Source organism: Mustelus asterias, unplaced genomic scaffold (genome assembly GCF_964213995.1).
Source record: "Mustelus asterias unplaced genomic scaffold, sMusAst1.hap1.1 HAP1_SCAFFOLD_290, whole genome shotgun sequence".
Lineage (NCBI taxonomy): Eukaryota > Metazoa > Chordata > Chondrichthyes > Carcharhiniformes > Triakidae > Mustelus > Mustelus asterias.
In genome coordinates this window covers 245249-270469 of record NW_027590255.1, presented here as the reverse complement: position 1 = coordinate 270469, position 25221 = coordinate 245249, and the positions used below count along the sequence as shown (strand labels likewise).

General features: G+C 44.5%; 1 protein-coding gene and 1 non-coding gene across 3 annotated transcripts; both read right to left on the bottom strand.

The window, feature by feature from the left end:
* Positions 1-705: 705 nt before the first annotated feature.
* Positions 706-18354, bottom strand: LOC144486126 (uncharacterized). 2 transcript variants are annotated; one of them, XM_078204224.1, is made up of 4 exons: positions 18244-18354; positions 17227-17415; positions 8964-9333; positions 706-1601 (listed from the first exon to the last, which is right to left on the bottom strand). In XM_078204224.1, the coding sequence occupies exons 3-4, from the start codon at positions 9210-9212 to the stop codon at positions 1260-1262; spliced, it is 591 nt and encodes a 196-aa protein (XP_078060350.1). In that variant the 5' UTR covers positions 9213-9333; positions 17227-17415; positions 18244-18354; the 3' UTR covers positions 706-1259. The 2 variants fall into 2 exon arrangements, 1 of the variants encoding a protein (XP_078060350.1); XR_013496224.1 differs by lacking the exon at positions 706-1601 and having other exon boundaries at positions 4319-9328.
* A 5207-nt stretch (positions 18355-23561) lies between these two features.
* Positions 23562-23644, bottom strand: trnal-uaa (transfer RNA leucine (anticodon UAA)). Its single transcript has one exon. It is a non-coding gene; the product is annotated as a tRNA-Leu (tRNA).
* Positions 23645-25221: the final 1577 nt, after the last annotated feature.

Sequence of the window (25221 nt, the reverse complement as noted above, 5' to 3'; positions counted from 1 at the left end):
GTTCCATCATTCTGACACATGTGCAGCTGTGATGACTGAGTGGTTAAGGCTTTGGACATCGGCAATGCTGTCCAGAGCACACATTCAAACTGTGGTAATTATACAACACATGGCAGCATTGTGAACAGTGAGGGGGTACTGCTGAAGCTCAAAGTTCCTGATACAGCTTGTGGATTGGTCAAACAAGACCAATTTAAAGCAGAGAAGTGTGAAATGATTTATTTCATTGGGAAGAAAAGGTTGAGACAAGATAAAAGTAATGATACAATTGTAAAAGCATGCAGGAACAAGGGGCCTGCAGTTAAATGTGACACTAATAATTGCTGTTTGAGTGGCAGGTTGAGAGCGTGGTTAATAAAGTATTTGGTTTTGTGAGCTTTATACGTAGGGACATAGAGTACAAGAGCAAGCAGGTTATGGGAAACCTGTATAAAACACTGATTTGGCCTCAGTTGGAGTATTTGACTCTGATCTGGACAGCAGTCGTTGGAAAGGATGTGAAGGCATTGGAGAGGGTGCAATAAATCTCTGGGCATGGGTCCAGGGATGAGGAAGTTCAGTTACATCGGTAGATTGAGAATTTGGGTCTGTTCTCTTTGACGAAGAGAAGGTTGAGAGGAGATTTGATAGAAGTGTTCAGAATTGTGGAAGGAGTAAAAATTCCGTGCTGGGACCTTACAGTTGGTAAAGGTTTTGTCCTGTGAATGTGTAGGTGTGAATATTGTGGAAGAGAGAGTGTATGAAAGGAGTGGGCGGGTCAGACTAATCCAACTGTGTTTATGTGTCTGTTCTGATCATGTGGAGGGAATTGGAAGGAGCTGATAGGGAGAAGCTGTCATGTCCCAATCTTCCTCTGAATGGACAGGGCACTTTCCCGGTTACACTTCTCCAGCAATGCTCAATAATCCGAGTATTTGTTTTAATGTGAAACATTTAAGATAATTATACAAACACAATAAATTGTTTAGAGTAAAGAAGAAAAATTAAAAATGAAAATTCATGTTGACATCTCTCTGCTGGGCTTTTAGTCTTTCCAGTATGGGCCAGTGGTCTGATTAATCTGATGGTGCTTTTCCCAGTCGCCTGTGTAACGTGGCTCGAATCCCGGCCTTCCAGGTTTTGAACTGCACAGTGGAGCATTTGAGAAAGTATTGGGGCTGAATGGCCTCATCTAGTTCTAGTCTTCCTTCCGTCTGGTGAGCTGATCTGACATCCACCCCAGAGTGGAGCTGCTGCATAGACTGTCTTAAAAATGGTCTCTAAGCTGAGGGAGTGACTGTAAATCTTGTCATTTCCATCCTAATTTCCTCCACTTCAAACCGTCCATCAATGTCAGGAGTCAGAACTGGAGTAGGAGTCGCCACCAATGATTGAGGTCCCATCTTCGACCACTCGAGCATCCTGCCTTGCCTCACACCTTCTCTGCTCTCCAGCAGCGGTGATGTTCCAGGGTCTTGGCTGCTCTGAATGGCCTGTTTGAGGGTCTCCTTGCTCCAAAGCAGATTACTTTTGATGTCTGCCAGCAAGTTGTTGAGATTTGGCTCCTTTTCATCTCCAACTTCAGACCAATCGGGAACTTCCATCTTCCAAGCTTCTCGGGGCTGGTTGAACAGAAACAACAATAATTAAGGATTTTGCGGAGTTGTTACATTCGAGCAGATTTCTCCCTGGGGCATTTCATTAAACACCGGCTTTTTCACTTCATTATCAACTGCAGGAATGGCAATGGAATGTATTAGTCCATTTATCGTCACGTAGAAATTGGGACGTCATGTTGAAGTTGTACAAGACATTGGTAAGTCCCCACTAGGAATACTGTGTACAGTTCTGGTCACACTTTTATAGAAAGGATATTATTAAATGGGAAAGAGTGCAGAACAGATTTACTAGGATGCTACCATTCAGAGCAGCCAAGACCCTGGAACATCACCGCTGCTGGAGAACAGAGAAGGTGTGAGGCAAGGCAGGATGCTCGAGTGGTCGAAGATGGGACCTCAATCATTGGTGGAGACTCCTACTCCAGTTCTGGTTTGAGTTCTAAGGAGAGGTTGAATAGTCTGGGACCTTTTGTCTGGAGCGGAGAAGGCTGAGGGATGATCTTTTTCGAGGTTATAAAATAATGAGGGCCATAGATGAGGTCGATAGTCAACATCTTTTCCCAAAGTTAGGGGAGTCTAAAAGTGGAGGGCATAGGTTTAAGGTGAGAGGGGAGAAACACAAAAGGGTCCAGAGGGGCAATTTTTTCACACAGAGGGTGGGGAGTGTCTGGAACGAGCTGCCAGAGGTAGTAGTAGAAGCAGGTACAATTTTGTCTTTTAAAAAGCATTTAGATAGTTGCATGGGTAAGATTGGTATCGAGGGATATGGGCCAAACTCAGGCAATTGGGACTAGCTTATTGGTAAAAACTGGACGGCACAGATTAGTTGGGCTGAAGGGCCTGTTTCCAGCTGTGAATGTCTGTGACTGTATGACTATGACTCTAGCCCTAACTGGAAATGATGCAGATTGTCACTGTCATTGCTGTAAGTGGGATGGGGACAATGCTCACTCACAGCATCTGTTTTCCATCTGAACAACTGGCAGGTTGAACACAAAATCAATGGTAAACATTCTGTCAGCATCCAGTGAAACTGGGTAACTGTGGTAACGGGTCGGTACATTGACAACACAGGACTCTGTGACAGTAGCTTCATACCCAACAGGATAATGTCACCAGGATCCACAAATCCCCCAGTTTGGAGATTCCAGTCAGGAAGCAAGGAGCAAAGTGTAAGACACCAGAGAAAAGACAAAAGATTTTCATTTCTATCGAACCAATCATTATCTCAGGAGTTCCCAAATGACAGCCAATGAATGACTTCTTTAAGAGGTCATAGAGTCGGAGAATTTTACAGCACAGAAAGAGTCCATTCAGCCCCTCGTGTATGCACCGGCCATCAGCACCGATCTATTCTCATCCCATTTTTCAGCGCGTACTCACGTGTACGGCCTGGATGAGGGAACCAAACGTAACATTTCCACGTTTGCTGACAACACAAAACTGGGCGGAATTGTGAGTTGTGAGGAGGATGTAAGGAGGCTTCAAGGTGATTTAGACAAGTTGAGTGAGTGAACAAACACATGGCAGATGCAGCACAATGCGGCTAAATATGAAGTTATACACTTTGGTGTGAAAAACAGAAAGGAAAGGATGAGAGGAGATCTGGTTGAAACATATAAAATTCTAACAGGGCTGGACAGACTAGCTGCAGGAAGGATGTTTTCCTTGGTTGGGGAATGTAGAACAAGGGGACACAGTCTTAAGATACAAGGTTCACCATTTAGAAGTGAGATGAGGAGAGATTTCTTCACTTAGAACCTGTGGAATTCTCTACCACAGAAGCTGTGGCGACCAAGTCACTGCATATATTCAAGAAGGAGAGAGATAAATTTTTAGATTTTAATGGCATCAAGGGGTATTGGGGAAAACTGAGAATATGGAATTGAGATATAGGATCAGCCATGACCACATTGAATGATGCAACAGGCTCAAAGGCCTGAATGGCCGACTCCTGTTCCGAGTTTCTATGTTTCCAAGTTCTGATGAAAGGTCACAGACCTGAAAAACTAACTCTGTTTCTCTCTGTAGACAGATGCTGCACAATCTGCTGAGCTTTCTTTTCTGTTTCATTTCAGATTTCCAGCGTCTGAACTGAACCCAGCCAGAGTTAGCACCTTCAGGAGAGAGAGAGAGAGGAACCAGTGAGTGTAGAACTGAACCCAGCCAGAGTCAGCACCTTCAGGAGAGAGAGAGAGAGAGGAATCAGAGAGTGTAGAACTGAACCCAGCCAGAGTCAGCACCTTCAGGAGAGAGAGAGGAACCAGTGAGTGTAGAACTGAACGCAGCCAGAGTCAGCACCTTTAATAGAAAGAGAGGAACCAGTGAGTGTGGAACTGAACACAGCCAGAGTCAGCAACTTCAGGAGAGAGAGGAACCAGTGAGTGTGGAACTGAACACAGCCAGAGTCAGCACCTTCAGGAGAGAGCGAGCAACCAGTGAGTGTAGAACTGAACCCAGCCAGAATCAGCACCTTCAATAGAGAGGGAGAGAGGAATCAGTGAGTGGAGAACTGAACCAGCTAGAGTCAGCACCTTCAGGAGAGAGCGAGGAACGAGTGAGTGTAGAATTGAACCCAGCCAGAGTCAGCAGCTTCAGGGGAGAGAGAGGAACCAGTGAGTGTAGAACTGAACCCAGCCAGAGTCAGCACCTTCAGGGGATAGAGAGGTAATTAATTTAAGCCCTGTATTCAAAATCAGAAGTAGAGAGGATTTGATTTGATTTGATTTGATTTATTATTGTCACATGTATTAACATATTGTTTCTTGCGCGCTATCCAGACAAAACATACCGTTCATAGAGAAGGAAATGAGAGAGTTCAGAATGTAGTGTTACAGGAAAGAGGGAACCAACGACCAGTGAGCTGAACGTCGGTCGTAGGGCAGTTGCTGGAGTCCATTATCAAGCGTTTGAAAAGCAGCGTTCTAATCAGATAAAGTCAGCATGGATTTACAAAAGGGAAATCATGCTTGACAAAACTACTAGAATTCTTTGAGGATGTAACTAGTAGAGTTGACCAGGGAGAACTGGTGGATGTGATTTATTTCGACTTTCAGAAGGCTTTGGACAAGGTCTTACATAACGGTTTTAAGTTATAAAGTTTAAAGTTTGTTTATTAGTGTCACAAGTAGGTTTACATTAACACTGCAATGAAGTTATTGTGAAAATCCCCCAGTCGCCATACTCTGCCACCTGTTCGGGTAGATTGAGAGAATTTAGCATGGCCAATGCAACTAACCAGCATGCCTTTCAGACTGTGGGAGGAAACCAGAGCATCCAGAGGAAACCCACGCAGACACAGAGGGAACATGCAAACTCCACAAGTGACCCAAGCCAGGAATCGAACCCGGCTCCCTGGCGCTGTGAGACAGCAGTGCCAACCACTGTGCCGCCGTGCCACTCTGCTACTATGTAAAGTTAAAGTACATGGGATTGTGGGTAGCGTCTTGAGATGGATAGAAAGCTGGTTAGCAGACAGGAAGCAAAGAGATGGCATAAATGGGTCTTTTTCCAATTGGAAGGCAGTGATTAGTGGGGTACCGCAGGGATCTGTGCTTGGACCCCAACTGTTCATATTATATATTAATGATTTGGACACAGGAACTAAATGTATTATTTCCAAACATGTAGATGATACAATATTGGGTTGGAGGGTGAGCTGTGAGGAGCATGCAGAGGTCCTTCAGCGTGATTTGGACAGGCTGAGTGTGTGGGCATCTGCATGGCAGATGTGGTATAATGTGGATAAATATGCAGCGACCACTATGGGAATGTGGAAAATATGTAAGAAAATGTGGGTCCGTAACTCCCTTTCTTTAATATGGGGTGTGTCGTCTGGGCACATTCATCAGTCTGTGTGGGTTTGTGATGATTTCTGGACTCTATCAGTAGTACCATATCTGTGTGTCAGACTGATTAGTGTCGTTCAGGATCAGGTGCTGTCAGTGAGTTCAGTAACAGTCTGTATCTGTCAGTGTCTGGTAATGGACATGTGCTGGAGAATGATTCTGAATCTGTCAGTCACTGTTACTCTGACAGTGTGGGATTCATTACATAACCGAAGGCTCTGGGACAGTTTAACAGTCTGGATTCATTCCACATTGAAATTTCAGTGCAGAAACAGGCCATTGATGCTGTAGGTTTTTTCAAAAAAATTCTAATTTTTGCCTTGTATTAAATCACTTTGTGTGAGCACAATTGTGGAGGATCATGCATCTTTTCATCTAACACGCCATTGTTAAGTAAAGGTAAGTGTAATTCACATTTTAATAATCAAATTGATTCCTTTATCATTCACTGTGTTTGGGAGAACTTTATACTTGAATGTTGAGCTCAGTTTGACTGTGAGAATTATTACAATTTCTGCCCTACACGTCTGAGGCTTTAAGTCAGGTATGTGATCTGTATCTCAGTTTGTACCAATTTATATGTATCCTTATTACAATAATCAGTGTGTGTCTCAGATTATACAATCATTCAGTTCTATCTGGTATTTAATTGAATTGCAACTAATGCTACAATATTGTAGGACTGACACACTGACAATCTGATAGCGGGTGAGAATTTGGACTGGGATTTATGAATCTACCTGTCAGTGGGACTGACTTGGGATGACATGGAAACAATGTCTGTCTCTCCTGCTCTGATTGATTGTTGGATTGAAAATGTGTCTCTGCAACCGGTTCTGCTGCCTGAGACTGTGGAACTGATGCACTCTGAGAGAGAACAGACATACTGTGTGTGAGGAGCTCGCTGCACTGTTCATTGCAACTCAGGTGAGGAAACTTCAAACTAACATTGATTGGTTCAATGATTTGCCTGTCAGGAATAATTTACTCATTGTAACCCAATTACAGGTGAGGGAATAATACACAGCCCATTTTCAATTTGATTTACTGTTGTCACATGTATTGGCATACTGTGAAAAGTATTTTTTCTTGTGCGCTATACAAGCAAAGCATACCATTCATAGAGTACATGGGGACAAAGAAATGACAGAGTGCAGAATGTAGTGTTACATTCAGAACTAGTCTGCAGCAAAAGATCAATATAAGATAGGTCCATTCAAAAGTCTGATGGCAGCAGGGAAGATGCGGTTCTTGAGTTGGTTGGTACATGATCTCAGATGTTTGTATCTTTTTCCTGTTGAAAGAAGATGGAAGAGAGAATGTCCAGGGTGCGTGGGGGTCTTTGATTATGCTGGCTGCTTTTCTGACGTGATGGGAAGTGCAGACGGAGTCAATGGATGGGAGGCTGATTTGTGTGATGGACTGCGCTACTATAAGAACTGTTCGTAGTTTAAGGCGGTCTTGGTAAGAGCAGGAGCCATACCAAGCTGTGATACATCTGGAAAGGGTATTTTCTTTGGTGCATCTGAAAAACTTGGTGAGAGTCATAGCGGAAATCATAGAAATTATAGAAACCCGACAGTGCAGAAAGAGGCCATCTGGCCCATCGAGTCTGCACCGACCACAATCCCACCCAGGCCTACCCATATCCCTACACATTTACCCACTAATCCCTCTAACCTACACATCTCAGGACACTGAGGGGCAATTTTAGCATGGCCAATCAACCTAACCCGCACATCTTTGGACTGTGGGAGGAAACCGGAGCACCCGGAGGAAACCCACGCAGACACGAGGAGAATGTGCAAACTCCACACAGGCAATGCTGAATTTCCTTAGCCTCCTGAGAAATTAGAGGTCTTACTTAACTATAGTGTCAGCGTGGAAGGACCAGGACAAGTTATTGGTGATCTCAACACCCAGAAACCTGAAGCTCTCGACAATTTCCATTTCACCCCCATTGATGTAGACAGGGACATGTCCTCCACGATGCTTCCTGAAGTTAATGACAATCCCCTTTGTTTGGTTGACATTGAGGGAGAGATTATTGTCGTTGCACTAATTTACCAGATTCTCTATCTCATTCCTATAGTCCGTCTCATCATTGTTTGAGATCCGACCCACTATGGTGGTATCATCAGCAAACTTGAAAATAGATTTGAAGCGGAATTTGGCCACACAGTCATAAGTGTATAAGGAGCATCGTAAGGGGTTGAGGATACAGCCTTGTGGGGCACTGGTGTTGAGAATAATCATGGAGGAGGTGTCGTTGCTTATCTTTACTAATTGCGGTCTGTGGGTTAAGAAGTCTAGGATGCAGTCGCAGAGGGAGGAACCAAGCCCTAGTCATGGTGTTTGAAGATGGGTTTTGTAGGAATAATGGTGTTGAAGGCTGAGCTGTAATCAATAAATGGGAATCTGACATGGGTCTTTGTTATCTAGGTGTTCCAGGGTTGAGTGTACGGTCAGGGAGATGGCATCTACTGTGGACCTGTTGCAGCAGTAGGTGAACTGTCGTGGATCCAGGCAATCTGGGAGACTGGAGCTGATCCGTGCCATGACTAACCTTTCGAAGCAGTTCATAATGATGGATGTCAGAGCTACCAGGCAATAGTCATGAAGGCACGATGCCTGGCTTTTCTTTGGTACAGGGATGATGTCATCTTCTTGAAGCAGATAGGGACCTCAGACTGGTGAAAGGAGATGTTAAAGATGTCTGCGAATACCCCTGCCAGCTGGTCCACGCTGGATCTAAGTGCCTGTCCCCGTACCCCATCCAGGCCAGTCGCTTTCCGCGGGTTAACTTTCAAGAAGGCTGATCTGAAGTCTGTGATGGTGACCTCGGATACAGGTTCGGCCAAGGCTTTCAGAGTGGAGGGCATCCTCTCTCTTCCTCAAAACAGACATAGAATGCATTGAGCCCATCAGGGAGAGGGGCATTGTCGCTGGCAATTCGACATGCCTTCATCTGATAGCCTGTTATGTCTTTCAGACCTTACCATAAACGGTGGGAGTCCATGTGGCGAGCCTCAGACTCTAGCCTGGTCCGGTACTGGCACTTGGCATCTTTGATGGTTCCCTGTAGGTCACATCTGGATTTCTTTACAGTTCAGGGTCCCCTGACTGGAACCCCTCGGACCTGGACTTCAGGAAGCAGTGGATATCCCTGTTCATCCATGCTTTCCGGTTGGGAAAAACATGGATTTGCTTCTTTGGCTCAGTCTTCTATGCAATGACTAAGGAAGTCAGTTACTGTAGTGACGTACTCATTCAAGTGCTTATCTGAGGCCGCTGTACGGTCCATTCGGTGGATGGAGAAGCCCTGAGGTTGTAGGGCACTGTCCGGTGAAGGAGGTGTGGTCTGTGTCTCCGTGAAACAGAGCACACAGCAGTCTCTCAGTTCCCTTTGAAAAGTGAGTCTGGTTTTAAGTTCATCTAGATTGTGTTCCAGAGATTGAACATTTGCCAGGAGTAAGCTGGGGAGGGGGGCCTTGGAACCACATTGTTTCAGTCTCACCTGCAAGCCTGCGCGTTTCCCACGCTTCCTGGGGTGGCTGCTTCCTGTCGAGCCTGTGAGACGGTGTTTAGTTTGTGGGATCAAGGGTGTAGCTGTATCCTGTTTCCGCTTTGGTTGGTGTGTGGATGGAGGATTTGTTGCCATGGTCACAGTTCCTGCGTCGGCAGTCGGGTCTGAGCGGTTGGGAGTTCCGGGTCGCTGTCGGGCTGCGGTTTGAGTTTGGAGGGTGTTCACACCACACTCCGGCATGGACGGGTTGAAGGCCGGTTAGTGGATGGGGTCTTTGGGGTCACGGCTGGGTCCACGTGTTCGGGTTCTCCGGGTCACTGCCAGGTCGGGGTCTTCCTTCCGAGGTCAGAGGATCTCTGGCCTTGCAAATAAATTTAAAAGAGCAGTTTTAGTAATTTATAAATCTCAGTATATAATCATAATGAACATCCACAAAGGAACCCCAGTGATACAAACATTGTCAATGTGTGACTGCAGGCCTCAGTGTCTGTGTACGAGATGCATGATCAGTGGCGGTAGGCGCTATGACAATTCAATGACATTCAGATAGAACTGAAACCCTGCACTGCTCCATGAATGGGATAACCGGATGGAGCAGGGACATTTGTAACGTTCATATTTCCATTCATTGCTCCCGTGTGATTAACCAGATCGTAATCAAAACCAAACAGTCTCTGTTTAAAATGTGTCCATCCTCGTTCTCACCTGGTGCCTGCAAGAGCTGCTCTTTGTCTAACTCCCCACATCCTGACTGTCTGCCTCTGCTTCCAATCTTCACTGTCCAATCACAGCAAACCAGGGGAGACTGGAATTAGAGTCATTACCGTATGGAAGGAGGCCATTCGCCACATCCAGTCCATGCTGGTTCTCCATGGAGCAATCCAGTCAGTCCCATTCTCCTGCTCTATCCCCATAGCCGACAAGTTTATTCCCTTCAAATGTCCCTCCAAATTCCTCTTTGAAATAATTCATCATCTCGGCTTCCAACCTCAGAGACAGCAACTTCCAGGTTGTCACTCGCTGCATGAGAAGTTCTTCCACACATCCCCCCAGTATGTCTTCCAAAACCTTCAACTTGTGCCCCCTCGTCCTTAAACTATCAGTGATTGGGATTAGCTTTTCTTTGTCTACCTGAACCACACCAGCCATAATCCTATCCACCTCGATCAGATCTCTCTCTCAATCTGCTTTGCTCCAAAAAGATCAACCCCAGCTTCTGCAACCCAACTTTGTGGCTAAAACCCCTCATTGCTGAAACCATTCTGGTCAATCTCCTCTGCACCCGCTGAACCACCATCTCATGTTTCCTCACGTGTGCTGAGCAGAACTGGACTCAATGCTTCAGCTGTGATCCAATCAGAGTTTTCTAAAGGCTCAGCATAACTTGCATGATTCTGTACTCAATGCCTGTGTCCTCATGGAGAGGGTCACTCATGTGGACAAGGAGGGTTTGAACTAAACTGGCAGGGGGATGGGCACCATTATATAGAAGTGGAAAAGAGGAATATCTAGAGAAAGAACAAAAATCAACGGCTCCAACGCACGCCTCCCTGATGAGCTCAATGCATTCTGTGCCCGCTCTGAGCAAGAGTTCAGCGAGAGCACGCGCTCCACCCTGGAAGCCTGAGATGAATCTGTATCTGAGGTCACCATTGAATCATAGAATCATAGAAACCCTACAGTGCAGAAGGAGGCCATGCGGCCCATCAAGTCTGCACCGACCACAATCCCACCCCACATATTTACCCACTATTCCCTCTAACCTACACATCCCAGGACTCTAAGGGGCAAGTTTTAACCTGGCCAATCAACCTAACCCGCACATCTTTGGACTGTGGGAGGAAACCGGAGCACCCGGAGGAAACCCACGCAGACACGAGGAGAATGTGCAAACTCCACACAGACAGTGACCCGAGCCGGGAATCGAACCCGGGACCCTGGAGCTGTGAAGCAGCAGTGCTAACCACTGTGCTACCGTGCCGCCCTTGCAAATGTCAGAGCAGCTTTCTCAGAGGTCAACCCAAGGAAAGTGACTGCCTCGGATGGGGTACCCGGACAAGCACTCAGATCCTGCATGGATCAGCTGGCGGGCGCATTCGCAGACATCTTCAACCTCTTGTTACAACAATCTCAGGTCCCTACCTGTTTCAAGACGACGACCATCATCCCAGTACCAAAGAAAAGCTAAGCAGCGTGCCTCAATGACCATTATCCAGTGGCTCAGACATCCATCATTAAGAATTGCATTGAAAGATCATGGCACAAATCAATTCCAGCCTCCCAGACTATCTGGATGCACTACAGTTCGCCGACCAGCGCAACAGGACACAGCAGACGCCATCTCCCTGCCCCTGCACTCAGCCCTGGAACACCTTGATAACAAAGACACTTACAGCAGACTTCTATTTATTGACTACAGCTCAGCCTTCAACAGCAATATTCCTGCAAAACTCATCTCCAAGCCCCGTGGCCTGGACCTCGGCTCCTCTCTCTGCGACTGGATACTGAACTTCCTAACCCACAGACCACAATCAGAAAGGATAAGCAACAACACCTCCTTCACGATCATCCCCAACACTGGTGCCCCACAAGGCTGTGTTCTCAGCCCCCTACTATACTCCTGATACACCTGTGACTGTGTGGCCAAATTCCCCTCCAATTCGATTTTCAAGTTTGCTGACGGCACCACCGCAGTGGGCCGGATCGCAATCAATGATGAGAGAGTTCAGGAACGAGATAGAGAATCTGGTGAACTGGTGCGGCGACAATAATCTGTCCCCCAATGTCAACAAAATGAAGGAGATTGTCATCTACTTCAGGAAGCATAAGAGAGAACATGTCCCTGTCTACATTAGCGGGGACGAAGTAGAAATGGTCAAGAGCTTCATGTTTTTAGGTGTCCAGATCACCAACAACCTGTCCTGGTCCCCCTCATGCCGACACTATAGTTAAGAAAGCACCACCAACGTCTATACTTTCTCAGAAGACTAAAGAAATTTAGCACATCAGCTACGACTCTCACCAACTGTTAGAGATGCACCATAGAAAGCATTATTTCTGGTTGTATCACAACTTGGTTTGGCTCCTGCTCTGCCCAAGACTGCAAGAAACTACAAAATGTTGTGAATGTAGCCCAATCCATCACGCAAACCAGCCTCCCATCCATTGACTCTGTCTACACTTCCTGCTGCCAGCCAGCAGAATTCAGGACCCCACTCACCCCAGACATTATTTTTTCCACCTTCTTCCGTTGGGAAAAAGATAGAAAAGTCTGAGGTCACGTACCAACCGACTCAAGAACAGTTTCTTCCCTGCTGCTGCCAGACTTTTGAATGGACCTACCTTGCATTAAGTTGATCTTTCTCTACACCCTAGCTATGACTACATTCTGCACTCTCTCCTTTACTTCTCTATGAAAGGTATGCTTTGTCTATATAGCGCGCAAGAACAGTAATTTTCACTGTATACTCATACACGTGAACATAATAAATCAAATCATATAAGGTAGGAGTAGATGAAGAAGGAATCGCAGTGGAATACAAGGATAGGTTTGGAAAGCATGTGTGTAATCACACAAAGTGTCATCGAGTCAGAGGTTTACAGCATGGAAACAGGCCCTTTGGCCCAACTGGTCCATACCACCCCGTTTTTTAACCCCCTAATCTAGTCCCAATTGCCTGCATTTGGCCCATATCCCTCTATACCTATGTTACCCATGTAACTGTCTAAACACTTCTTAACAGACAAAATTGTACCCACCTCTACTACTACTGTGGCAGCTTGTTCCAGACACTTATCACCCTCTGGGTGAAAAAATTGCCCCTCTGGACTCTTTTATATCTCTCCCCTCTCACCTTAAACCTATGCCCTCTCGTTTTAGACTCCCCTACCTTTGGGAAAAGATATCGACTATCTAGCTGCTCGATGCTCCTCATTATTTTATAACACTCTATAACATCACCCCTCAGCCTTGTACGCTTCAGAGAAAAACGTCCCAGTTTATCCAGCCTCTCCTTATAATTCAAACCATCAAGTCCCGGTAGCATCCTATAAATCTTTTCTGCACTGTTTCTTATTTAATAATATCCTTTCTATAATGTGACCAGAACTGTACACAGTATTCCAAGTGTGGCCTGATCAATAGAACCATAGAACCATAGAAAATTACAGCTCAGAAAGAGGCCTTTTGGCCCTTCTTGGCTGTGCCGAACCATTTTTTGCCTCGTCCCACTGACCTGCACTTGGACCATTTCCCTCCACACCCCTCTCATCCATGAACCCGTCCAAGTTTTTCTGAAATGTTAAAAGCATTTACCACTTTATCCGGCAGCTCATTCCACACTCCCACCACTCTCTGCGTGAAGAAGCCCCCCCTAATATTCCCTTTAAACTTTTCTCCTTTCACCCTTAACCTCTTGTACAACTTCGACAAGACGTCCCAATGTCTTGTACAATTTCTAATACCCAATGTCTTGTACAACTTCAACAAGACGTCCCAACTCCTGTATTCAATATTCTGACCAGTGAAACGAAGCATGCTGAATGTCTTCTTCACCATTCTGTCCACCTGTGTCTTCACTTTCAAGGAGCTATGAACCTGTACCCCGAGATCTCTTTGTTCTATAACGCTCCCCAACTCCCTACTATTAACTGACTAAGTCCTGCCCTGGTTCGATCTACCAAAATGCATCACCTTGCATTTGTCGAAATTAAACTACATCTGCCATTCGTCAGCCCACTGGCCCAATTGATCACAATCCTGTTGCAATCCTAGATAACCTTCTTCACTGTCCACTATGCCAGCAATCTTGGTAACATAGTGGACAGTGTGGTGAATAAGGTTGGTGAGTTAGAAGCACAAATAGCCACATAGGAACACAAGAGAGTGTCAATGTTGAAAATGCGGTCTGGAAATGGAGAGAACCGGGCGATTACTATTCAATACAATGTGAACAGAAAAGAGAGAAGGGTAAAAGGTAGGTGTGGTGAGAAGGAAATAGAGCAGCAAATCTACAGGCAGATCATGCATTGTTGATACAGAATTAATTCCATTCTCACACAGACTGACAGGAAGGTTGACCACATGATCCAAGTGTCTGGAGGTGGTCACTTGAGTAACAGTGATCATTGTATCACAAGCTTGATATTAGCGAGGAACAATCTAAAGTAGCACTTCTGAATGGGAAGAGGACTAACCTCAATGGGAGGAGCTGGGATTGAGCCAGAGTAAACTGGAGCCAAAATCTGACAGGAAAAGCTGTCACAGAACAATGGGTGATCTTTCAGGAGATGTTTCAGGTACAGACTCGGTACATTCTAATCAGGGTGAAAGGGAGGGGAACCAAAGCCAGGGCTCCTTGGAGGATGAGGAAGATAGAAAGTATAATGAAACAATGAAGAGGCCATTTGATTGAGTTTGTTGAAGGGGTAACCAAGAAGGTAGATGAAGGCAGTGCAGTTGATGTTGTCTACATGGACTTTAGCAAGGCCTTTGACAAGGTACCGCATGGTAGGTTGTTGCATAAGGTTAAATCTCACGGGATCCAGGGTGAGGTATCTAATTGGATACAAAATTGACTTCTTGACAGAAGCCAGATGGAGGTTGTAGAGAGTTGTTTTTCAAACTGGAGGCCTGTGACCAGCGATGTGCCTCAGGGATCTGTGCTAGGTCCACTGTTATTTGTCATTTATATTCATGATTTGATGAGAATATATGAGGAATGGTTAGTACGTTCGCAGATGACACTACGATTGGTGGCAGAGTGGACAGTGAAGAAAGTGATCCCCAATTGCAAGGGGATCTTGATCAATTGGGCCAGTGGGCTGACGAATGGCAGATGGAGTTTAACTGCGAGGTGATGCATTTTGGTAGATTGAACCAGGGCAGGACTGACTCAGTTAATAGTAGGGCATTGGGGAAAGTTACAGAACAAAGAGATCTTGGGGTACATGTTCATAGCTCCTTGAAAGTGGAGTCACAGGTGGACAGAGTGGTGAAGAAGGCATTCGGCATGCTTGGTTTCATTGGTCAGAACACTGAATACAGGACTTGGAATGTCTTGTTGAACAAAACATTGGTAAAGCCACACTTGGAATACTGTGTGCAATTCTGGTCACCCTATTTTAGAAAGGATATTATTAAACTAGAAAGAGGGTAGAAAATATTTACTAGGATGCTACCGGGACTTGATGGATTGAGTTATAAGGAGAGGCTGGATAAACTGGGACTTTTTCTTCTGGAGCGTAGGTGGTGATCTTATAGAGGTCTATAAAATAATGAGGTGCCCAGATCAGCTGGATAGTCTATATCTTTTCCCAAAGGTAGGGGAGTCCAAAACTAGAGGGGAGAGATACAAAAGTGTCCAGAGGGGCAATTTTTTCACACAGAGGATGGTGAGTGTCTGGAACAAGCTGCCAGAGGTAGTAGTAGAGGCGGGTACAATTTTGTCTTTTAAAAAGCATTTAGATAGTTACATGGGTACAATGGGTATAGAGGGATATGGGCCAAATGCGGGCAATTAGGATTACCTTGACTTTGTTTTTTAAAAAAAGGGCGGCATGGATAAGTTTGGCCGAAGGGCCTGTTTCCATGTTGTAAACCTCTATGACTCTATGCATATCAGAAGAATTCTTCAAGTGAGAACCATTAGAGTGTGGAATTCACACTCTATCTGTCCATCTCTGTTACTGTATGAGAATGTGGAGTTAACTCATTCCCGCTATCTGTCAATCTGTACATGAGAGCACGATTCACTCTGTCAGTCTCTGTTACTGTATCTCAGGGTGGAACGACAGTGAATTTCTTCCTGTCAGTTTATTTGAGGATGGATTAATTCTCTGATGTGTCAGCCTGTATTCGTGCAAGTGAGTGTGGAATTAAATTGATTCGCCAGTCTCAGTTCCTGTGTTTCAGTTTGCAATTACCTCTCTTGGGGCATCTTGACAAGTACATGAATGAGATGGGAATGGAGGGATATGGTTCCCAGAAGCGTAGGGGGTTTTACTTAAATCAGGCAGCATGGTTGGTGCAGGCTTGGAGGGCCGAAGGGCCTGTTCCTGTGCTGTAATTTTCTTTGTTCTCTGTCCTACCCTGGGGGTTGATTTGCTCAGTTGGCTGGACAGCGGGACCGTGATGCAGAGTAACCCCAACAGCGTGACTTCATATTCCTGTACCAGCTGAGGATATTCATGAAAGGAGAGAGCAGCCTATGATCATCTGGGACTGTGCTGAATTTAGCCATTACCTTTCTGTCCATCTTTGTTCACGTATGTGAATATAGAATTAATTCTCTATCTGTTATTCTGCATTACTGTATGTGAATAGGGCATTAACACTGTTCGTCTCTGATTTGCACATGAAGCTGGCATTAACTCTTCTCTATTCTTTATCCTTTACTGCAGTGTGGCATTAACACTCTGTCAATCTCTATTACTGTGTGTAGATGTGGAATTGACTCAATCAATTGATAATAATGTCTGTGTCAGTGTCTGTTAGTGTATGGAAGTGGGTCACTGTCAGCTTAGCAAACTGCAGCGAGTGGAGGCTGATTCCTGAGATGAAGGAGTTCTCTTATGAGGAAAAATTAAACAAGTCTGGCCAATTTTCAGTGGAGAAGAATGAGCGAGGATCGTACTAAAACATATAAGATTCTCAAGGGCTTGACAGTGTAGATGCTGAGTGGGATGTTGCAATGTGTAGGGGGAAACTGGAACTAGAGGCACAGTTTAAAGATAAAGCATCTCCAATTTAAGATGGAGATTAGGAGGAATTACTTATTTTAAGGGAACCTTAATTTTTGTCATTGAATAGATTCAATCTTGAGTTAGACAGATTTTTGAGCTACAAGAGAATCAAGGGTTATGGGGACAGGCACTGAAGTGGAGTGGAGGCCACAATCAGATCAGCCATGATCTTTCTGAATGGCAGAACAGGCCTGATGGGCTGAATGGCCTTCTCCCGCTCCTTTTTCTTATGTTCTGGTAGTGTGTGTGTGGGACTAACTCTTTTTCTCAGTCTCTGTTACAGTTTTCAGTGTGGAATTAACTCAGTCTGATACTGCATATCAATGTGGAATTGATTCTCTGTCCAACACTTATTGTATGTGAGTGTGCAATGTTTCTTTAACTGTACAAGACACAGTTAATGATCTTTGATCAGAAGTGTTTTGACCCTTCTGCTCTCAAATTTACTCAGAATTAAACCCATCACTTTCTCCTGCTTCTACATACCAAAGTCACCCAAACAAAAACATACCTTCACAGAAACTAAGGGGCCGAATTCCAAAACCAACATCCAGCTTGATTCAAAATCGCTCTTAATTTGTCTATTTCAGGCCTCAGTTTTCTGAGCAACAGCTGCAATAATTCACAGGTGAAATCATGTGGACGCTGGACATCTGAAACAAGGTGAAAATTCTGGAATACACAACAGGTCAGGCAGCATCTGTGAAGAGAGAAACAGAGTTCATGTTTCAGCTCACAGACAATCAGCCTACAATAAACTACTTGCTGATATCTGCTCGTGGCGGCCACAGTTCCCACGTGAGGAGGTAATGGCGTAGTGGTATTGTCACTGGACTAGTGACCCAGAGGTCCAGTGCAATTCAATGGGACCTGATTATCACCTCAGCACAGTGTGCAATTTGAGCTCAATTAAAATCTGGAATTAAAGGTCTAATGATGGCCGTGTTGTAAAAACCCATTTGGTTCACTGATACCCCTATAGGAAAGGAACCCACCCACATTACCTGTTCTGGCCTCCCTGTGACTCCAGACCCACAGTATGTTTTTGACTCTTTAATGCCCTCTGACATGGCCTAACAAGCCACTCAGTTCAAGGGAAATTAGTGCAATAAATGCTGGCCAAGCCAGTGATGAACACATCACATGAATGAAAACAATTCTCTGCACCCCAGAAAGCGCTCTATCCAACACACTGACTTGCCCAGGCACTGAGAGTGGGCACGCTCCCCAGGGGCACCCGCGGGGCAATCGGTGCTGGAACTTTCCCCACTGCCACTTCTCTCCCATTCCACCAAGCTGCCTGTGTCCTTTTGAAGTTTCCCACTTTCCCCCTCACAGTTGCCAATGCCTCCAAGTTTGGTGGCGTGTGGAAATGTTGAGCTTGTGTCCTGTACACCAAGGTGTGTGTCATTAATATATATCAGGAAGAGCAGGGCTCCTAACACCGAGCCCTGGGAACTCCACTGGAAACCTTCCTCCAGTCTGAGAAACAACCATTAACCACTGCTCTCGGTTTCCTCTCACTCACACTGTTCCATATGGGGCTGTGAGGATGGCCTCGCTGCACCATCCGCTTCATGGTGCCGCTCCCTCGCCGCACGGCCGCCGGACCCGGCGCCTCTGCTCCGACCTCCGGCTCGGTATTACTGCGGCTGCGCGCGACCCCGCTGCACTTCCGGGAACCGCACCGCGCATGCTCCACGCATATAGGCGGTATCCAAGGACACGGCCGAACGGCAGCTGCGCCGTGCGGACCATTCTGAATGAGATGGACCGTATTCACCCGCGCGCTGTATCCTGGGTTAGTTATGATGTGGAATGCCGGCGTTGGACTGGGTTAAATACAGTAAGAGTTTTAACAACACCAGGTTAAAGTCCAACAGGTTTATTTGGTAGCAAATGCCATTAGCTTTCGGAGCGCTGAAAGCTAATGGTATTTGCTGCCACATAAACCTGTTGGACTCTAACCTGGTTTTAATTAAACTCTTCCTGGGTTAGTTACACAGGCCACCATTACATTGAATAAAACAGCACAAGGAATTAAATTTAAACCCATCAGCATTCTGAAAGAGATTTCCTCTCCCTTTAGTGTAATACTTCCTCTTATCTAAAGTACAGCCTCAAAATGTATTCCTATCCTTATTTATCCAATGACATTTTGAATTTACTTTTCATTCTAATTGGCTTCGATTACAGGCATCATATTCAAGATCACAGCAACTTGCTGCCCAATGTAATGACAAATGTGTTCCCTGACGGTTTTCTTTGTTCTTTTATATCATTCACAACGAACCCGTGCCATTGTTTCACAGAAACATTTTATTTCCATTTACTCTATTGAAACCGATCATGATTTCAATCACCTCTCTGAAAACTCCTCTCAAGCTTAATACTGACTTCAAATGGTATGAATGCAGGAAGTATGAATTTAATTTCGAAGATCTGTAATTACATAACAAGTGAGCTGCTGCAGAGACAAACAGTTAATAGCAAATATTTCAGATCAACATCTGCCCATCAGAACTGTTTGAAGTTAGAAATGTAATACATTACAGGCAAATGGAGAGGAGAGGGGCTCATGTGAAAAAGAACGAAATGGAATATCTGTGACATGCACACATGCATTAAATAATAAGAATTAGTTACACAGTGAAAGGGATAATCACCAGATACATAAAGTAAGAAAAATCTGAATGGAGGAGAGGTGCTCTGAACACCAGGAAAGACCCAGGACAGAATAATCCGTGTGAGAGAGATGCAGAATGAAAATGACAGGTGACTAGAAACTCTTCTCAGAAATTCAATCATCATTGTGAACTGATTGGAAATGTTCCAAGTGTGGGACATGGGAGCGACACACTTGAGAACCCTGCCTGCCACAGAACGGTGAGAAGATTGGTTGAGGAAAGGGAAGAAATACCAGAAGTTCCTGAATGGAAGGCCGAATTACCTTTCCTCACAGTTCAGTGTCTACATGCAGGAGAATTAGCTTTTGCAACATTATATTTTTTCTAAAATTTCACTGCTAATGATGTGCTCTGCATTGGTAGATTGAGTGACTGCTTTGTGGAACATCTCCCATCAGTCCAGAAGCATGACTCAGATCCAATCCTGAACGAGAATCCTAAACCTAAATAACGTAAACTAGGAAGTTATGAGAGGTGAGTTTGCTAAAATAGATTACGGATTAATAGATTCATAAAATGGCATAACAGTCGATAGGCAATGGCTAATATTTAAGGCATAGTTGTATGTAATGGAAGAGTTATACATTCCTTTCTGGCACGTAAACATAACTGGAAAGTGGCCCAATCATGGATAACAAAATAAATTAATAGTATTGGATCCAAAGAAGAATATGAGATTATAAAAGCGTGGAGCATCAGTCGGCCTTTTGTCACCTCGAGCCTGCACCGCCATTCAATAAGATCATGGCTGATCTTTTCATGAACACTTTACACAAATGATCAGTCGGTCCATTCTCCTTTGCCTGTGCCTCCTGTCAGTCTCTTGCTGCTTTTCTGTGTGTTCCATTCTTGGTATGTTAAGCATGGAATTGTGCCGCCAGGCGGAGCTGCCGAGCACATTTTCTGACATTAAACAGCAATGCAACAGTGACATTTTGTCCTACGACAGCTCAGCAATAATAAGCAGGAAACTGTTAGCTTATAGCAGAGTGGCGCAGCGGAAGCGTGGGAAACTCTGGGTTGTGGAAGGGCCCACAACCCAGAGGTCGATGGTTCGAAACCATTCTCTACTATTCACGTTTTCAGGAGCAGTTTGAAAGAAAAACATTTTGCAGTACCCCACAAGTGTCTCTTCTATTTCTTTGCAGGAAACAGTTATTTTCATCAACTCTCGCTTGCAATCAACCATTTGATCTGCAACAAGCTCACTGCTGCAAATGCTACAAACAGCTTTCACAGTTCTGACAGTCAAATGACCTTTAAATCACAGAATCCCTCCAGTGCTGAAGGAGACTATTTGGCCCATTGAAACTGCACTGACTCTCCAACAGAGCATCCCATCCATGTCCTATAGCCAGAGCCCCACGCACCCACCCCGCTAATCTACCTAACCTTCACTTTTTACCACACAAAGGGCAATCTAGAATGACCAATCCACCCAACTTGCACATCTTTGGACTGTGGAAGGAAGCCTGAGTACCCAGTTTCCAGATGTAACTTGCCTGGGTGAATGCAGCTCCAACAACACTAGAAGTTTGACACTATCCAGTACAAAATATCTGAATTAATTCGTTTCCCAACCACAAAGAGTCACTCCCTCCACCAAAAGTTAAAGTGTATTTATTAGTCACAATAAGGCTTATGTTACCATTGACAGACAGGGTCAGCAGTGCACACCATCTACAAGATGCATTGCCAGAATTCACAAAGGTGTATTTGACAGAACCTTCCAAACCCACCATGACTATAGCCGAGAAGGAAAAGGAAAAGCAGATGCATCAGAACAACACCACCTGGAAATCTCCCTCCAAGCCACTCATCATCAGGGCTTGGAAATATATCGCCGTTCCTTCAGTGTCAGTAGGTCAGAGTCCAGGAACTTCCCACTCCCCAACATCCCCCCCCCCCACCCCGCCAAAGAAAAAACACACTGTGGGTGTACCTACATGACATTGGCAGCAGCAGTTGAAGATTGCAGTTCAGCACTGCCTACCCCAGGGCAATTAAGTGTGGGCAATAAATCCTGGCTGAGCCAGTGATGCCCTCATCCCATGAATGGATAAAGGAAAAAAAACAACTCATCAAAAAGGTTCCTCCTCACCTCTGCCTTAAAGGGTAGGTCACATTTTTCAAAAAGAAACTCTGCCCTTCTGGTCACATTTTCAGTGTAATTCTGAGCACAATCAGGATTATTTAGTAAGTGTTGCCCCATTGCAGAATCACATTGTGCAGTAGCGACCAAAAGAGAAAATGCTGGAGAATCTCAGCAGGTCTGGCAGCATCTGTAAGGAGAGAAAAGAGCTGACGTTTCAAGTCCAGACGACCCTTTGTCGAAGACCTTTGTCATCTTACAGATGCTGCCAGACCTGCTGAGATTTTCCAGAATTTTATCTTTTGATTTCAGATTCCAGCATCCACAGTAATTTGCTTTTATTTGTGCAGTAGCGACCTGCCTGGTGATGTATATGGTAGGATTTGCCGTCATGATCCACCATATCCCCGTAGGTATGGGCTGCCCAAGACACACAATCAGTGTTGGAATCAATTCACATGTTTCAGTATCTGGTTCCATTCTGAATCTGAATTTGTCTGGTGTTGTTTCGGAGGGTGCCAGTTAGAAATATCTGGCAGACTCTTATAAAGTGTGTGAGTGTTGGATCATTCGAGACCTGTCAATGGCCTCTAAATCTGTGAGCATTTCATATAAGTGTGGCAAACATCAGTAATTTTAAATCCCCTGCTGCTGTTTATGGAACATATGCTTTAATTCCTCTGGTACTGTTTGCAGAACATCAGCTTCATGCTGTTCCTGTCAGTGGAATTAATCATGTATGTAAATCTATGGTGCTGTTTAAAATTGTGTGTCTCATTTGGGATTTTTCACTTACATCTCTCTCTCTATCTAATCTTCCATTTGTTTCCGTTACTCTGTGTGAGCCTTTGGTTGTTTCCAAATCCCTCAGTGATACAATTGGTGTGTGTGTGTGTGATTTATTTCATATCACTCAGACTCAGCTCCTGTGAGTGAGTGCAGTAAACAGCCTGTACTTTTCAGCTGTTGATGCTGAACATGTGATCAGAACTATTCTCTTATTTATCAGTCTTTGGTATTTAGTGTGAGTATGGGATTAATTAAATAACCTTCAATCTCTGGGACAAGTTATCTATTTGGATTAATTCCAAATAACTTTCCAACACAGAAATAGGCCACTGATGCAGTAGGTTTGAAGAAAATAATGTGAGTGAGTTTTGGCCCAGTAACAAATCTCTGTCACTGTGAACACAACTGTGAAAGGTAATGTATCCTTCAATCTGATACTGGATTGCTATGCAAGTTTCACTCAGGTTGTTCACATTGATATGATCTGTGACAGTCTGATTCGGAGTAAGAATTTTGACATGAGTGTAAAATGGAGCTCAGTCTGGAATTGGCACAATGTCTTCCATCTGGCTCAGTGTGAGTGAGGATTAGTTTATAATTTATGGTTCAGTTTATAGTCATCAAATTGATATTGTAACTTTTAGGTTCATAATTTAGGTGAGTTTTCAACTGGAACCCGAGTTTGTATCTCAGGTTATACTCGCTTTCAGAATACCTCAATCTGAGATTGTCCTTCAGATTTGTATCTCGTGTATTTGTGAGAACTCACCATGGCGACTAGTACTGCCACTTCCAAACCCCTGATGTGGGTGATATGACTGGTATTTAACTGGAATCTCAAAGTACATTATTAAGGTTAATTGTGTAACATTTAACCAAAAAACCATTTTACGGTTTTATCTGATACTTAATTTGGAGCTAAGGCTGCTCTATTGTGGGATTGACACAGTGATGATCTGATAATGGTTTGGACTGGGATTTATGGATCACCCTGTCGGCGGTATTGAGTTTGATTTGATTTCTTATTGTGACAAGAAATAATTACTATGTTGTGAAAACTCTGGTTGCGTGCGCACTTCGCAGTGTATACAGAGGAGAAGGAAAGGGACGACACAGTAACAGATTTGTTACTGGGCCAAAACTCACTCACATTATTTTCTTCAAACCGACTGCATCAGTGGCCTATTTCTGTGTTGGAAAGTTATTTGGAATTAATCCAAATAGATAACTTGTCCCAGAGATTTAACACTACACAGAATGTAGTGTTAAAAATCCTTCTACCAGGAGTGGGGTTCGAACCCACGCGGACATATGTTCATTGGATCTTAAGTCCAACGCCTTAACCACTCGGCCATCCTGGTACGAAAACGAGACGTGATAGGGACACAGCATCTGCCATTCCTGCTGTTTGATTGCTGGATTGAAAATGTCCCTCTGCAATCATTTCTGTTCTCGGAGACTGTGGAATTGATGAGCTGTCTGTGTCCTCTTTTTAGGTCAAACCAAACCAAGTAAACAAACTCAGATTAAATCAGGACAAAGTAAAAGGGGCAGCTCCCCAAAAAGGAGGGGGAACAGCCCGAACAGAAATCAAAGTACAAAGGAAACTTAAAAACATCAAATTAAAATGTGATTATTTCTCTGAGCTCGGAGTATGTGTGAGAAGGAGCTGGCGACATTCTTCCCTGTAACTCGTGTGGAGGAAATATGTGGTTTCTTCAAATATTTATCTGTGGAAACAAAGTACATTTAACATCTCAAATACAGATTCCGTCAGTTTAATCTCTATTAATAATCATTGTGAGCGGTTTGCGAGGCTGCAGCCAGACTCTAGCTCTGATTGGTCACTCACATTTCAATCACATTCTTCACCAATCGGAGAGCAAGGGAGAAGAAATGGGAGGTTTTGATTGGTTCACATTTTCAAATTGGTAAAAACCCGCCAATTTCAGTGCAGGAAAAATATAAAATAACGGAACGCCTGAATGTTCAGGAAACTATTTCAATCTCACACTTTATAATCTGTTTATTGTATTTTCCCTCACAGAATCCTGGCGCTATTTTAGGAACAGTTTGAATTTCTCAATCTCTTATCTATAACCCGCGGTAATCAGTCCCCGTTCAGCAATTTGAAACGGAGCAAATCTCAGCTCAGTGGAAAAGCAGAAACATCGAGATTACCAACCAACTCCTTCACACAGGCTTCACAGGGACAGAGAGAAACGGCTGATTTCTGACCCTCTCCCCTGAAAGCTGTCGGGAATGTTACAATGGAAGGTGTGGAGAGAATTCCTGACTCAATCCCGCCGGTGGAACAGGCAGCTTTGTGTCCGGAGAGTAGCGAGGGCAGGGGGGAGGCAGATCTTAAAGCGCTGCAATGGACTCAGGCGCAGCTTGTGCGCAGATCTCGCTGATTCCGTCCTCTGGGAAAACTGCGGAATAAACAGATCAGCCCGAGAATAACCTCTTCATTCCCGCCTTTACTCTGTTCCGGGAGCGGTGCCCAGATAACTCGAGTGAAAAAAAAATCTTATTCTGAAACTGAATATAGTTATCATTAAATGTAAATAATTACGTCCTGATATTGTGCTGGGCCTCATTGTCCGTCACAAATCCCAGACTGGGGTTTAAAATCTGCTCTCAGTTCAGTTTGATTGTTCCTTCAATCTGAGTGTTTGTGTGAGGGGCGGATATGAAGTCCCATTCACAGCATTCCGGAACGGGACAAATCTCTATCCTCCAGAAAGAGATTTCTCATTAACTCAATAAGGGAAAAGATGGCGCAGATTTTTCAGAGATTGTGGCTGGCTCTTAAAAGAGCCGTTGAGTTTGAGGTGCTTTTCAGCCATCAATCTTTGATGCTGTTTCTCACTCTGGGGCAATTGTGTACCTGCATTTAAATAATTACCTCAGACATGGTGCTGGAAATGATATTTCC